At 41.9% G+C, this 16,746-nt stretch overlaps 1 protein-coding gene across 4 annotated transcripts in view; it reads right to left on the minus strand.

The window, feature by feature from the left end:
• The window catches only part of RNGTT (RNA guanylyltransferase and 5'-phosphatase), a 451,332-nt gene that overhangs the window by 54,497 nt on the left and 380,089 nt on the right, over positions 1-16,746 (minus strand). For all 4 annotated transcript variants that reach the window (XM_075126571.1, XM_048845050.2, XM_048845051.2 and 1 more), the window contains one exon: positions 15,615-15,681. In XM_075126571.1, the coding sequence (XP_074982672.1) occupies positions 15,615-15,681 (67 nt within the window). The remainder of the gene's footprint in view (positions 1-15,614; positions 15,682-16,746) is intronic.

The raw sequence follows: 16,746 nt of genomic DNA on the forward strand, positions 1-16,746 counted from the left end.
AAACCATGTTGACACTTCTCCAGCAAATTATGTTCATCTATGTCTGACAAGTTTATTCTTCACCATAATTTCAACCAGTTTGCCCGGTACTGAAGTCAGGCTTACCGGCCTGTAATTACCAGGATCACCTCTGGAGCCCTTTTTAAAAATTGGCATCATATTAGCTATCCTCCAGTCATTTGGTACAGAAGCTGATTTAAATGATAGGTTACAGATTACAGTTAGTAGTTCTGCAATTTCACATTTGAGTTCCTTCAGAACTTGTGTGAATAGCATCTGGTCCTGGTGACTTATTACTTTTTAGTTTATCAATTTGTTCCAAAACCTCCTCTAATGACACCTCAAGCTGGGACAGTTCCTCAGATCTGTCACCTAAAAAGAATGGCTCAGGTTTGGGAATCTTCCTCACATTCTCAGACGTGAAGAATGATGCAAAGAATTCATTTAGTTTCTCTGCAATGGCCTTATCATCCTTGCGTGCTCCTTTAGCATCTCGATTGTCCAGTGGCCCCACTGGTTGTTTAGCAGGTTTCCTGCTTCTGATGTACTTAAACTTTTTTTTGCTATTACTTTTTGAGTCTTTGGCGAGCTGTTCTTCAAATTATTTTTTGGCCTTCCCAATTATATTTTTACACTTCATTTGTTTTATGTTCATTTGTTCAGAGTTTATGATCCTCTCTCTTTTCCTCAGTAGGATTTAACTTCTACTTTTAAAAGCATGCCTTTTTCCCCTCACTGCTTCTTTTACTTTGTTGTTTAGCCACGGTGGCTCTTTTTTGGTTCTCTTACTATGTTTTTTAATTTGGGCAATACATTTAAGTAGAGCCTCTATTATGGTGTCTTTAAAAGGTTTCCATGCAGCTTGCAGGGATTTCACTTTTTGTACTGCACCTTTTAATTTTTGTTTCACTAACTTCTTCATTTTTGTGTAGTCCCCCTTTTCTGAAATTAAATGCTATAGTGTTGGGCTACTGTGGTGTTTTTCCCGCCACAGGAATGTTATATTTAATTATATTATGGTCACTATTAGCAAGCGGTCCTCCAACTATATTCACCTCTTGGACCAGGACTAAATCAAGAATTGCCTCTCCTCTTTTGGGTTCCAGGACTAGCTGCTCCAAGAAGCTGTCATTTAAGATGTCAAGAAACTTTATCTCTGCATGCTGTCCTGAGATGACATGTACCCAGTCAATATGGGGATAGTTGAAATTCCCTCTCCCCCTTTTTTGAGTTTTTTATTTTAATAGCCTCTCTAATCTCCCTGAGCATTTCACAGTCACTATCCCCGTCCTGGTCAGGTGGTCAGTAATATATCCCTGCTGTTATATTCTTATTATCAGAGCATGGAAGTACTATCCATATTCTATGGTACACTTTGGTTCATTTAAGATTTTTACTTCATTTGATTGTATGCTTTCTTTCACATATAGTGCCACGCCCTCACCAGCATGACCTGTTCTGTCCTTCAGATAAATTTTGTATTCTGGTATTACTGTGTGCCATTGATTATTCTCATTCCACCAAGTTTCTGTGATGTCTATTATATCAATATCCTCATTTAATACAAGGCACTCTATTTCACCCATTTAATTATTTAGACTTCTAGTATTGGTATATAAGCACTTTAAAAACTTGTCACTTTTTAGCTGTCTGCCATTACATGATAAAAGTGAATGAGACTTTTTTTCACTTCACTGTTTCTCATCAGATCCTACCTGTATTTTATCATCTTCCATCCTCTCCTCCTTACTAGGACATAGAGAATCTCTATTAGTAGATCCTCCCCTATGGGATGTCTCTGTCCGAACCACATGCTTCTCTGCACCTGTCGGCTTTCCCCAGCCCTTTGTTTAAAATCTGTTCAATGACCTTTTTAATTTTAAGTGCCAGCAATCTGGTTCCATTTTGGTTTAGGTGGAGCCCATCCTTCCCCAAAAGTTCCCCCAGTTCCTAATAAATCTAAATCCCTCCTCCCTACACCATTGTCTCATCCATGTATTGAGACCCTGCAGTTCTGCCTGTCTAACTGGCCCTGCGCATGAAACTGGAAGAGAATGTCACCATGGAGGTCCTGGACTTCAATCTCTTACCTAACAGCCTAAATCTGGCCTCCCAGACATCTCTCCTATCGTTCCCTATGTCATTGATACCTACATGTACCACGACCACCGCCTCCTCCCCAGCACTACACAAGTCTATCTAGATGTCTCGAGAGATCCGCAACATTCGTACCAGGCAGGCAAATCACCATGCGGTTCTCCTGGTCATCGCAAACCCAGCTATCTATGTTTCTAATGATCGAATAGCCCATTACTAATACCCGTCTCTTCCTAATAACTGGAGTTCCCTCCCCGGGAGAAGTATCCTCAGTGCAAGAGGATACCACATCATCTGGAAGGAGGGATCGTTTTCCTCTGCTCCAGTTAGATATTCGTCTTCCCTGAGACTTTCATCCTCCTCAACAGCACAGAGGCTGTCAGACTGGGGGTGGGACTGTTCTACTGTGTCCCAGAAAGTCTCTTCCATGTAACTCTCTGTCTCCCTTATCTCCTCCAGTACAGTCACTCTGTTCTCCAAAGCCCATACACGGTCTCTGAGGGCCAGGAGCTCCTTGAACTGAACGCACACATATGCACCTGCCCATAGGTCACGTAATCATACATGTTGCATTGGGTGCAATAAACTGGATAGCCCGCACTCTGTTTCTGGACTTCTGCCTGCATTATCTTTTTACTCCTGAAGCTTGTTCCTTTGTTCTTGTTTTGTTTTTATCAGGGAGTGTTTTAGGCTTTAAGTTTAATGAACGTTAAGTGTACCTACCCCTTCCCCCCTACCCCCCGCACACACTCCTCCCGTAAACTCCCTCGCAGACCAATGGGCTGGTAGAAAGGTTTAACTGAACCCTCAAGGCAATGATAAGGAAAGTGGTAAGTCGAGACGGGAAGGATAGGGACACCCTACTACCCTACAATCCGGGAGGTACCTCAGGCCTCAACTGGGTTTTCCCCCTTTGAATTACTAGATGGATGCCACCCCCATGGCATACTAGATATTGCAAAAGAAATGTGGGAAGAGGAACCCAATGAGGGGAGAAATATAATTGACCATGTGTTGCAGATGCGAGAACGGATAGCCCGGGTCACCCCTATTGTACGGGAACATTTGGAAAAGGCGCAGGAGGCCCAGCGAACCCATTACAATTGCCAGGCAAAAGTCCGACAGTTCCAACCAGGGGATTGGGTGATGGTGTTGGTACCCATGGCAGAAAGCAAGCTTTTGGCCCAATGGCAGGGGCCCTATGAGGTGTTTGAACCCATGGGGGAAGTAACCTATAAGGTGCGGCAGCCAGGACACAGGAAACAAGAACAAATTTATCACATTAACCTCTTAAAGCCTTGGCACCAACGAGAGGTGTGTGTAGTGGCCAAGAGACCCTGATCCAGGGAAATAATATGCAGGAACAGATCAGGACATCCACTGATCTGACACCAAACCAGAAAAAGGAGATAACTGAGAAGATCAACCGATACCAGGACGTGTTTTCAACCAAACCAGGCTGGACCACGGAAGCATATCACCACATTATCACAGACCCTGGGGCAAAGGTAACTTTAAGGCCCTATCGGGTCCCAGCAGCAAAAAAGGAGGAGATCAAGGCAGAGGTAAAAAGGATGTTGGAGCTGGGAGTCATCGAAGAGTCCCACAGTCAGTGGTCAAGCCCGATTGTGTTGGTGCCCAAACCCGATGGCACCACTAGGTTTTGTAATGACTTTCGCTGGCTGAATGAGATATCCAAATTCGATGCATACCCCATATCGGTGAGTTAGTTGACTGCCTGGGCAATGCCCAATTTTTGACCACCCTTGATTTAACAAAGAGATACTAGGACAGATTCCCCTTGCCAAAGATGCGAAAGAAAAGACCGCATTCTCTACACCAGAGGGTCTGTTTCAGTATACTGTTCTTCCTTTTGGACTGCTTGGGGCACCTGCCACCTTCCAGTGTCTTATGGACAAGCTCCTACGGCCCCATACCAGTTATGCACGGGCATACGTGGATGATGTGATTATTCACATCCCCAACTGGGAAACCCACTTAGGAAAGGTGGAAGCGGTTCTGGACACGCTAAGACAGGCTGGCCTCACAGCCAACCCCGCCAAGTGTGCTATAGGGCTAGCCGAGGCTAAATACCTTGGCTACATTGTAGGAAGGGGCATGGTCAAGCCCCAACTAAACAAACTAGAGGCTATCCAAAATTGGCCCTGGCCGAATTGGAAAAAGCAAGTCCAGGCATTCCTGGGTGTGGTGGGGTACTACCGACGATTTATTCCCCCTTTTGCTACCAGAGTGAGTCCCCTGACAGAGCTGATAAAAGCCCAGGGTCCAGACATGGTGAAGTGGACAGATGCCGCAGAGAAAGCATTCATGGATCTATAGACAGCCCTCTGCAGTAACCTCGTGCTTATAGCCCCAGACTTCAACAAAGAATTCATTTTACAAACAGATGCATCTGAAGTAGGATTGGGAGCTGTCCTATCGCAGATGGTCGGAGATGAAGAACACCCAATCCTCTACCTCAGCAGGAAACTCCTCCCGAGAGAGCAGAAGTATGCCGTGGTTGAAAGACAGTGCCTACCTGTGAAATGGGCCATGGAAACACTGCGTTATTACCTTCTGGGACGACAGTTTACCCTTGTGTCTGACCATGCACCCCTCCAGTGGATGCAGCGAAATAAAGAGAAGAACATAAGGATAACTAGAGGGTTCCTGTCCCTACAACCTTTCCAATTCACCATATAACAGCGGGCTGGAAGCCACCATGGCAATGCAGATGGCTTGTCATGAGTACACTGCATGACGTCCCAAGTTGCCCAACCCCGCAGTGTTAAGCAGTGGGATGGGAGGGAGGATATGTGACAGGGTCGGGCCAGATGACTACAGGAGAGTAATAGAAGGCAGATATATTAGCCCCAGCTTAAGTAGGTCCCTTTTCCTTGGGTAAGGTAACAGGGAAGGTTCCAGAACTATCAGGAACCTTCTGGAGACAATTAAGACAGGCTGATTAGAATACCTGCAGCCAATCAAGAAGCTGCTAGAATCAATTAAGGCAGGCTAATCAGGGCACCTGTGTTTTAAAAAGGAGCTCACTTCAGTTTGTGGTGTGCGTGTGAGGAGCTGGGAGCAAGAGGCACTAGGAGCTGAGAGTTAGAACGCGGACTGTTGGAGGACTGAGGAGTACAAGCATTATCAGACACCAGGAGGAAGGTCCTATAGTGAGGATAAAGAAGATGTTGGGAGGAGGCCATGGGGAAGTAGCCCAGGGAGTTGTAGCTGTCGCACAGCTGTTCCAGGAGGCACTCTAGACAGCTGCATTCCACAGGGCTCTGAGCTGGAACCCGGAGTAGAGGGCAGCCAGGGTTCCCCCCAAACCTCCCAACTCCTGGTCAGACACAGGAAGAGTCAACCTGGACTGTGGATTCAGAAAAATGGCCAAGCTGAGGGCTGCCGTGAAGCTCCAAGGCGAGCAAATCTGCCAATAAGTGCAAGACCCACCAAGGTAGAGCAGGAACTTTGTCACTATATATATATATATATAGTATATTATTCTCAAGCCTCCCCAGGAAAGGGGGTGAAGGGGCTTGAAGGATATTTTGGGGGGATAAGGCTCTAAGTGACCCTTCCCTGAATTTTTGTCTAAATTACTTGGTGGTGGCAGCAATACCGTCCAAGGACAAGGAAGGGAATTTGTGCCTTGGGGAAGTTTTTAACCTAAGCTGGTAGAAATAAGCTTAGGGGGTCTTTCATGCGGGTCCCCATGTCTGTACCCCAGAGTTCAGAGTGGGGAGGGAACCCTGACATGCAAGTTTCAACTAATATTCCAGAAAGGTACAATACTAGAGAGGCACTATTCTGCCTCAGGGAATGCTATCATCTAGATCAGGGGCGGGCAAACTTTTTGGGCCCGAGGGCCACATCGTGGTTCCAAAACTGTATGGAGGGCTGGGTAGGGAAGGCTGTGCCTCCCCAAACAGCCTGGCCCCCACCCCGTATCTGCCCCCTCCCACTTCCTGCCCCCTGACTGCCCCGCTCAGAATTCCCCACCCATCCAACCCCCCCTGCTCCTTGTCCCCTGACTGCCCCCTCCCGGGAACCCCCCACCCCTAACCGCCCTCCTGGGACCCCACCACCTACCCAACCCCCCCTACTCCCTGTCTTCCCCACCCCCTATCCACACCCCCGCCCCCTGACAGGCCCCCAGGGACTCCCATGCCTATCCAACCCACCCTGTTCCCCGTCCCCTGACGGGTCCCCCCCAGAATCTCCGCCCCATCCAGCCACCCCCTGGTCCCTGACTGCCTCCCAGGACCCCTGCCCATTATCCAACCCCTGCACTCCTCGCCCCCTTACCATGCTGCTCAGAGCAGCATGTTTGGCAGCTGCACTGCCCGGCTGGAGCCTGCCGCGCTGCCGGCAGGAGCTCACAGCTCTGCTGCCCAGAGCACTGGCGGCACGGTGAGCTGAGGCTGTGGGGGAGGGGGGACAGCAGGGGAGGGGCTGGGGGCTAGCCTCCCCGGCCGGGAGCTCAAGGTCTGGGCAGGATGTGGCCCGCGGCCTGTAATTTGCCCACCTCTGATCTAGATGCTAGATACAATGGGAATGTTGGTCTGTGAAGAACTTTTTGTCAAGAGAGATGTGCACATTCAAAAAACGTTGAGGCAACTAACTATTCCAACCACACCAACAATCTGGGATACAGAAACCAGCCAACAAGTCTGCAGCAAACTAGAAATGGAACCAAGATTGGTCAAGGATGAGGAGCAATGATGTATAAGTTTGATAAACTTACCTATGCTAACTATAAAACATACAAAATAAGTCCATTATATGCCTTTAGGACCAAACATATTATATGTTTATCTTCCTTTTTTTCTGTAACAAACCCATTCCTGAACCACCAGGAGGTGCACATGCTTAAATTGGGTAACCAAGTATCCACAATGGTGTGAAACCCTGTCATTGTTCATTACCTCACCCTGTTTCTTCACTATCTCCCCTTTCTTCCCCGGCAACTCTCACTCACTATGTCATATTCTTGTATTGTAAACTCTTTGGTTTGATTGTGGTATGCAGAGTTTGAGCTTCTATGCCTTGGCAGTGGTAAAAACTATAAACCCCACCACAATATCCATGAAAGTCTGACCAGTAGATCTGTTTCATGTGGTGCAGAACTCAATTAATCTTGGCTGGTGCCAATGGGAATCAAGCTCAAAACTGTACATTCGTTGCAAAAGAGACTGACTTGGATCTGAACCATGTTATGGTAGTAGAACTGTGCCTGGGAGTAGCATCTGTTTCCTTGTTAGGTTTTGACCAATTTTGTTCACATGAGCTCTATATGTGACAGAAGAACTGTCGTCAAACAAGCTGCCAAATGGACCCTTTCTCTTGTGGCTAGTTAAAGTCAGCAGGGAGCTGCTGAATGTTGGAATGTTTATCAGTAGAGAGGGTTATCGGCTCCAGAGTAGGCGCAATGTGCTAGCTTCACTCATGTAGTCATTTTCTAGCCCTTGTTTGAGAAACCATCAACAGTTTTCCCAACTAATGCCCTGTCTCTTTCTCCTTTTTCTTGGAAAGGATTATGTAAGCCGTGGCAAAATAACTCTGGCATCACCTGTAGACATCTTATTTTGCTGAACCAGTCAATCAGACTTCAGGTCTGGATATGCTACTTAGACTGCAGTATTAGTTGATCTCTTAAATATGGACAAAGGTCAGGTGTGCATGCTGATGTTGTTTAATCAGTCAGGAACATTTTATGCCATTGATCACGAGGTGATGCCTGTGGACCATGGCAGGGATGAATGGATTTGTACCTGGATGGCTCTGTTCTTCTCTTTAAAGGTCATCCAAGAAGGTAGTTTGAGGCAACTACTATTTGCAGGAAGACCTCTGTTGTGTGGGATTCTGCAAGGTTTTATTGCCTCTCTTGTTCAATATATATTTGAACATGCTGAGGAAGAATGAGGCAGTGTGGGCTGCAATATAGGGTTCTGGCCAGTAATTTGCCCAGAGTGGAGTTGCAGTTTAATTTACTTTCTCTCCCAACATCCACTAATGCTGCTCTTTAAAGTTCAGTAAAGCTACAATCAGTGGCTACTTAGAGATGTAGTTCAAACTACCACTTCATCCTACACAAATCACTGAGCAAGAGACTGCTGTAGGACACCCAATAGCCCTCACATGTGCACAAATTTCCCAAAAGTAGATTTAACACTTTGATCATCTTTCCAGTAAGATGGGACCACAGAACATGTGGATACAAAATGTGAATATCACATCTCTATTTCCAAAATATACTTTTTCTTCATAACTGTCGTCTTGTTCTATGAAAATGAACTGCTCCATTTTGATCAAAATAGTATTTATTATGCAAACTCTTAATAACTACTCTTAAAATAAATAATCTTGTTTTAAAATAGCAGTAGTTAATCTTCACTGAAATGGTAATTTAATGTGTTAAGAGCCCAAAGTGAAACTGGTCATTAACTGAATAGTGAAGACTGCCAGAAGATTCATTATTGCTTAATAATGGAGAACATAGTGTACTGAATTATTTGTTTTAATCCCAGAATCTACTGGGGATTGAACTAAAAAAAAACTTTCAATCCTAAAAAATGTTTTGTCATCTTATTTTCTTAAAACATTGCAAGATATCTTGTGTAAACATATGCTGTATTTCAAAACTCATTTTAACTTAAAACTATGAGACTTTTACTTTAAAAGGAAAATATATATGGAAATGTATCATGAAAATACTTATTCCATAAGCATTACTCAGGGCAGTTCATAAAATGACTACTGCATATGCTGTTGTATTCAATTTAATTACTCCTTATTGGAACAAAATTTCTATGGTAATAGCATTGTTTAAGATTACTAACAACATTATAATATTAAGGGATTCTGGAAAACTCAAATGGTAATTATAAATGACTTCACTAAATTATTTTATCTAGTTGATCATGATATCCAATCACAGAAGTCTTCTTAGTTTCATCTAGTTTGTGAGACTTTAAGAGATATTTAATGGACAAGAGAGAAAGCTGCAAATCACTGAATTCCTTCAAGGCTCAATTCATAGCCTTTTCACTTTCCTAGAAGTTAATAGCATAAACTGTTACTATTTAAACAGCTTATATATATATATATATATATATATATATATATATATATATATATGTAAATATACACACACACACAAAATATATCTAAAAGCAAAAACGTTTTATAACCCCTTTGAACAGATGCTAGAGTTATATGTTAGACTGAAATAATCTAATTTAAAAACAGAACTAAAATGCCATTGAGTACTTACCTTAAATTAAGCCCATTCCCTCAACATAACCTTAAAAAAAAGCAATACTTTGAAAAATAAATGGGAATTTTCATTACAATTGTTAATTTGATTTCCAAATTTTCAGTTCACTTATTTCCCTTCCTCAATTAAATGGCAGGCCATGCCAACCATCTGCACTAACTATCAAACATTCATCACATGCTTGCTTACTATAACAATATAGATATTAGCACTATCTTAATTCAGTTTGTCTGCTGTTAGGTTCTACAACATAACTTCCTTAAGATCAAGAAAGTCACTAGCCAGATGAGCACAGGAATAAAAACTGCAAATCCTTAAAATTATTTGCTCCAGATGAAGATAGAATGCACCAAACTACTAAAGATATGGAAATCAAATTTATGCATAGAAATTTCTATTGAGTTCACCAGATCAACCAACAACCCTGAAAAGAAAGAAACTATGTAGAATTAAGCTACAATAAAAAAGAAATTAACATTGGATAACAGCCTTAAGAACCCTATATCTAAATGTTATGCTCAGAGAGGCAAAGCATGAAGCCTGTAATGTCTCAGAAATCTCATGGGAGACCAAACCACTAGAAGGAAAAACTGCAGAGAGTTTCTCCTTGTTCCAGGCAGGGGAGCCCTTCATTTCCTTCTGTGATGCTTCTGATGTACCTGATACCAGATTTGATAGATTTAGAAGAGTCAAGGAGGGTATACTTTACGTTCCTTCTATATAATGAATTCCAATAGGAAGTTCAGAAGCCAGAAATTGAATTCTATGTACAAGATAAGGATCTAACAACTATAGAACATGACTTCCTTTCAATGGATGCATAGGTGCTAGAACTATGGCTGCTGGGGGCGGCACTTCCGGCTTGAAGTGGTTTCCATCATATACAGGGTTTACAGTTTGCTTCAACAGCTCTCAGCATTCCCACTACACAAATTGTTCCAGCACCACGAAATGGATGTTAGACTAAAGATTGGAAGGGGAATCTCTTGATTAAGATAAAAAAGGATAAGTCATTCAGACCAAAGAAGGGAACCATCTTATGAGTCACTTGTATTAATGAAAGAAAGATAGCATCGTAACATCATCAGCTCATACACTCTGCAGACTGAGGACATCACCACAAAGAAAATCTTGAGGAAAAAAAGAATCCCAGAGCTATGAATAGGATAATCACAATCTTCAGAGGATCAAGTTAAGGCTCCAAGAGAGAAAAATGCTCTTCGTTAGGCCTTGATGTAGGAAGCAGTCCTTACAAAATCAACAACAAGGTAAAAGGATCCTAAAGGACTTGATCTCTAATAAAAGAATACAAAGGATTTTATGAGCACATTCCGACTTCTCTTTTCTTGGAAAAAGGCATGTAAAGAGGCAAGGCATGTTTGTAACAGACCACGCATTGATTTTTCAAATTACTGAGGGGCATTGTCAGGTATAAGATAACACACACTTTTCCTTACTTTTCTTTTTATACTTTTTCTACCCTGAGTTGTGTAATTTGATAAGTGGCAGGGATGTAGGTCACAATCTACACCATCTCACAGAGTGTCATGCTTCAAAATGAATTAGTGGGACACTGGTCATGGGTGTCACAGACTGTTATAGTGAAGCATTTTAGTGGTTGGTGGGGAAACTGGGAGAAAAGAGGGAACTTTCTTCACTGGCTTTCTCCAAACAGGTCCAATAAAAGATATTTCCTCACGCACCCTCTCCAATATCCTGGGACCAATACAGCTACAAAGCCACTGAAACAAGAATCTTTACAGATAAAGAATAATTGGGGGTGGAGGAGAGGCTTTTGTTAACTCAAAAGGTAAATAAATCTAGAGAGGTTAATTCTTTCATTTCTTGAAAAGCAGACATGATTTCTGGAAAAAGATAAACGGTCATCTGCTAGGGCAGGTCTACTCTACGGGGCTAAGTCGACCTAAGTTACACAAATCCAGCTGCATGAATAACGTAGCTGGAGTCGACTTATGTCGATGGACGAAACTGTCCTGTTGACTTACCTCATGCTTCTCGTTCCGGTGGAGTACCGGAGTCAATGGGATAGCGATCGGCGGTTGATTTAGCAGGTCTTCACTAGACTAAATAGCTAAATCGACCCCTGGTGGATTGATAGCCCCGCGTGGATCCCCCAGTAAGTGGAGACAAGCCCCTAGAGTACTTCCATACTACAGTAATCGGGATGGAAACACCTGGAATACATGGTACTGTTCAAATTTCTTCCTGAAGTCACTTGATTCTCTCAGAATTTGTGCTCTCTTCATGAATTTATAAGATACAGTACACTGCAGTATATGCAGAGGTATCCTTTGTATTTTAGTGTGATCGCAGAACAAAGTAAAATAAAAAAATACTAATATTTACTCTTGTCTTGGCAATCTGGAAACAATTTTATAATGAACTTTAAAAAGTAGTAACTTGGGACAACCAAGTTTGATTTGGGAGCAGCAGACAGCTCCTCCTTTCTTTAAATGCTGATATAATGAGTAATTGATAAATATAGATGAAAGATTTTAACTAATCCATCATAATGATATTTCTTTATATCAGCTTGTGTACCCATCTGCTGCAAACATACACATTTCACTATAACAGTCTATGAATACCAAGTAAGATAATACTATAAGGGAGAATGCAATAGCCAACATATTCCAGCTCGTAAGGTAGCTTACATACTGTAGTAGGAAGAAAGCTTGAGACATAAACCCTTGTATTAGAGGCCTGGTATAAGACAGGACCTGCTTAAAGAATTTGGCAAGAATAGGGCTGATATTGCGGAAATATATTGTGGCAGAGCTCCAACCTTATTCCTGTGGGTTCCGCGCTTCCAGGTGGTTTATGCTAGCCTCAGAGGCTCACTGTGACCCTCCACACAGCCCTTCTCTCTCTGGGGCCAGGGTACAGTTTACTGAGCCCTTTTCATCATAAGCCAACAAGAAGGTTGGTGTGAGAACTCCCACAGTCTGTTGTCCCTACGGGCTTTTTCCAGAACAGTTTAGCCTCTTGTCCTGACAGGGGCCTGTCTTCCCCTCCCAGGAGATTTTTCTGTAGAGGCGGGTTGGGAGGAGACTGGGCCCGCCCTCTACTCGGGTTCTGGCCCAGGGACCCTAATGGTAGCAGCTGTTCACAGCTGACCTTTCACTGCCAGAGTTGCTACATTTCCCTGGGCCACTTCCCTGCTTCTCTCTCTTAACGCCTTCTTCACCCTTACCTTAGGGCTCCCTTCCCAGTGGCTTGAGGATGTCTTCATTACCCAGCCCTTCAGCCGCACTTCCTCTCCTCTGGCTCCCTGGCTCTCTTTGGCCTGACCGGAGTGAGCCCTTTTATACTATCAGAGGGGCCTTAATTAGAGTCAGGTGTTCACATTAGCTTAACAGCTTCAACTGACTCTTTGCAGGCTAATTGGAGTCATGTGTCCACTCTAGCCTGGAGCAGCCCCTGCTCTGGTCAGTCAGGGAACAGAAAACTGCTTATCCAATGGCCAGTATATCTGCCTTCTACTACTCTGCTGTACCCAATTGGCCTGGGTCTATCACAATACATTTTTAAGACGTGCTAGTTACAGAGTGCTTAAACAAACACATTTTGATATTAAGTGGTACCAGAACATCTCAATATTAAGGATGGTATAAAAACATTTTCCAAGGATAACAGGAACACACTGACCCCTTTTAAAAGATAAAGTTAGGATGACTGTACGTAATAGAGATGTTTTAATCAAGCCAACATGTACAAGATGATGGGTGTTAACTAGTGACGTCAGGGGGCAGTAACTAACTATGTGAAATGGGCAGTAGTAACTTGCTTGTATTGGGGTATAAAGAGGTATCTCAGAGGGAGTATCTTTGGCCAGCTTAGGGAGCAGTGGAAAGTCACACCACCGACTGTGCTGCGTCCACTGTCACAAGCATACACGTCTTAGTATCCTCGTAGAGTCTGCCAGGTGCTATTACCGTGCTTCGTCAACAATAAAGCTGGCCGGGTGCCTTCACTGAAAACCGAGTCTGTGGATTTATCGGGAAGTTAATTGAGGTCTGCTATCTCTGCAGAGCTGGGACAGCACACTGAATGAACACACACGCAGCCAACATCTGACCACACAGACAAAAGATGGCAAGCTTCCATTATTTACATTTAATATAGCAGAAGATAAGGCCGTTTCAGTAAAGAAATCTTCCACATACTTTATTTCCCATTTTAATTTGTTAAAGAAACTATGAAACCAACAAAATACCACAGAGACCCAGCAGCCTTTGGGGGAAATGTGGACTACTATAAGATGGGTACCCAACTGGTTAAAGACCCTACTCAAAGAGTAGTTATCAATGGTTCGCAGACAAACTGAGAAGGGCATATCTAACGGGATCCTGCAGGGATCAATCCTAGGTCTGGTATTATTCAATAATTTCATTAACGATTTGGATAATGGAGTGGAACGTATGGTTATATAATTTGCAGAGGACACCAATTTGCAGATGGCATAGGTTGCAAGCACTTTGGAGGACAGGATTAGAATTCATAATGACCTTAACAAATTACAGAATTGGTCTGAAGTCAACAAAATTAAATTCAGTACATACAAGTGCAAAGTACCTCACTTAGGAAGATAAAATCAATTGCAAAACTACAAAATGGGGAATAACTGGGTAGGTCGTAGTACTGCTGAAAAGGATCTGGGGATTATAGTGGATGACAAATTGAACATGAGCCAGCAACGTGATGCAGTTGCAAAAAAGGCAAATATCATTCTGGGGTGCCTTAACAGGAGTGTCATATGTAAGACACAGGAGGTAACTGTCCCGCTCTACTCAGCACTAGTGAGGCCTCAGCTGGAGTAATGCATCCAATTCTAGGTGTCAAACTCTGAGAAAGATTTGGACAAATTGTAGAGAGTCCACAGGAGAGTAACAAAAATTATGAAAGGTTTAGAGAATCTGACTTACTAGGAAAGGTTAAAAAAAACTGGGTATGATTAGTCTTGAGAAAAGAAAACTGAGGGGAGACCTGATAACAGTCTTCAAATATATTAAGGGATGTTATAAAGAGGATGTGATCAATCGTTCTTCATGTCCACTGAAGGCAGGACAAGAAGTAATGGGCTTAATCTGTAGCAAGGGAAATTTAGGTGAGATATTCGGAAAAACTTTCTAACTATAAGGGTAGTTAAAGACTGGAATAGACTTCCAAGGGAGTTTTTAAGAACAGGTTAAACATCTGCCAGGAATGATATAGACTTACTTGGTCCTGCCACAGAACAGGGGGCTGGACTAGGTGACCTCTTGAATTTATGATTCTATAACCATACACATTCTGTCACTGACTTAAATGGGAATTTTACCTGCACAAAGATTGCAGGATCAGGCTTTAAGGATCAAATCAGAACTAAACATTGATCATTACTATGTACTACTAACCTGAAAAAAGTCTTTCAGTTGTCTGACTTAAGGAACAAGCCCAAATATTTAGCCTAAATTGTCTTGCTCTCGTATGTTTCAATCAGACATTTTACACTGCTTTAACATAGCAGTTGGTAGATCGACTGGAGAATGGTTTATAAATATGTTTTACTAACTTGCATCATATTTTAAGTAGACATTTTGCTTGACACTACTTATATTAAATATAGAATGCTTATGAATAGCATGACACTTTTGGTGCTGACAGGATCAAAGGCAGATTTCCATTTGGAATAATGAAATAATTATTTATTCTTAAAGGACACAGCAATGATTCTTTGGCAAATAGCAATTAGAAGCAGTAAAACTATAGTTTAGCTGATAAATATGATCATTAAGTCATAAAAGACTTTTCAGAAACTGTGCAATCCATTACAATAAAGTGTAATAATGGTGTGGAAATAATCTGTGCTTTCCACTGTAATGTCCTCCCTCTCAAAAATGACTTGAAAGATTAAGAAGTTCAAAAGGTAGTTTTGTTTGAAATGTCGCTGACAAGTAACCTAAAAAAAAAAATCAATATTTTGTTTCTGGGTAATTAACCCAGAATCAAAATTAATCAAAACATGATGCAAGAAAACACTGAACTTCTCTGACAGCTAAATATATAAATGTCATTGGAAATAACCCCAGAAAACAACAAAAAACCAAGGAAATTACATTATTTTCCATTTATTTTTCTTGAAATTATATTGATTCCTTCAAAAGTATTTTGAAATATCAAGACTATAATCATACAAGTGTTTAATAACTTTCAAGTAAACCAAAAGTCATACCTTAATTTGTGCAAAAGGTCTGTCAAAACTTCCAACATAAAGAAGACCAACATTCTGGGTAAGTAATCTAAAAAAAGAAAACATAATTTAAGACATTGTTTGTAACTAAATACATGTCACTGTAACCATCTTTATTGTCATACTGCAGAACTGGTATTGAAAATGAGATAAAACAGAAGTTAACAGTTTGTAGGATAAATTAAGGAGAAAGGACACACATTAAAGATGGAGCACCATATCTTGTGAATTGGTAATTTATATTTCTTCTGTAAGAAGTGCTCCAATAAAGTCATTTCACAATACCTTTAGTGCCCGGCCACATGCAAGAATGGCAGGGTACACATCAATTCCATCTAGTATGGCTCTTTAGAGTAACAGAATCAACAAAATTGCAACTTTAAAACAACAAAGACAAACAGATTCACCATTCAAAGCAGCAAGTCTAACAGATTCAAAATAGTATCAGATGAGCAACTGTAACATTATACAAAGTGATATAACTGAAATGAACCAAAGTGACTTATCACAATGTAATAACAGAAAATCTGAAAGAATCTCTGCTGTCATTTAATGGCTTAATAAATAATTAACATACCATACATCACTCAAAATCATTTCAAGATATTCTGTTTAATCTTTTAAGCCACCATATACCACCAAACATTTAGCTAGAAATAGGGTAAAGTGGCTCCAAAAAGTTTGTGTAACCCTGAAAACAAAATTATTTTGATTCCTGAAAAAGGACAGATGCTATACAGGACCTCAAGAGGCCAATGTTACTAAGAAGTTCTGGAGCTCCGAGTGCCAGGCGGTGCAATTCCCTGAAATACAAGTGTATAGTTGCTCTCAATGAAAAGCAGACAGCTGACAGCAATGGATTAATGTACCACTCACACTACTGGGTCATATTCAGTTGTGAAAAATCGAGTTTGGAATGTAGATCTCCAAAGTGAAAAAGCTAGTGTGCTGGTCAGATGGTTCCAAGGAGAGAGAGGCACATTTAGTAAATATTTAACCATTTCTAAAATAGAATAAAAGCATCGAAGGCTTGTCAATAGAGTGGTTAAGTAGTAGTGCCTAAAGGATTAGTAGTAAGCAAAAAAGGGAAATACTTCCCACAATAAGGGTTCAA

The sequence above is a fragment of the Caretta caretta genome, chromosome 3 (genome assembly GCF_965140235.1).
Source record: "Caretta caretta isolate rCarCar2 chromosome 3, rCarCar1.hap1, whole genome shotgun sequence".
In the NCBI taxonomy this organism is placed as follows: Eukaryota; Metazoa; Chordata; order Testudines; family Cheloniidae; genus Caretta; species Caretta caretta.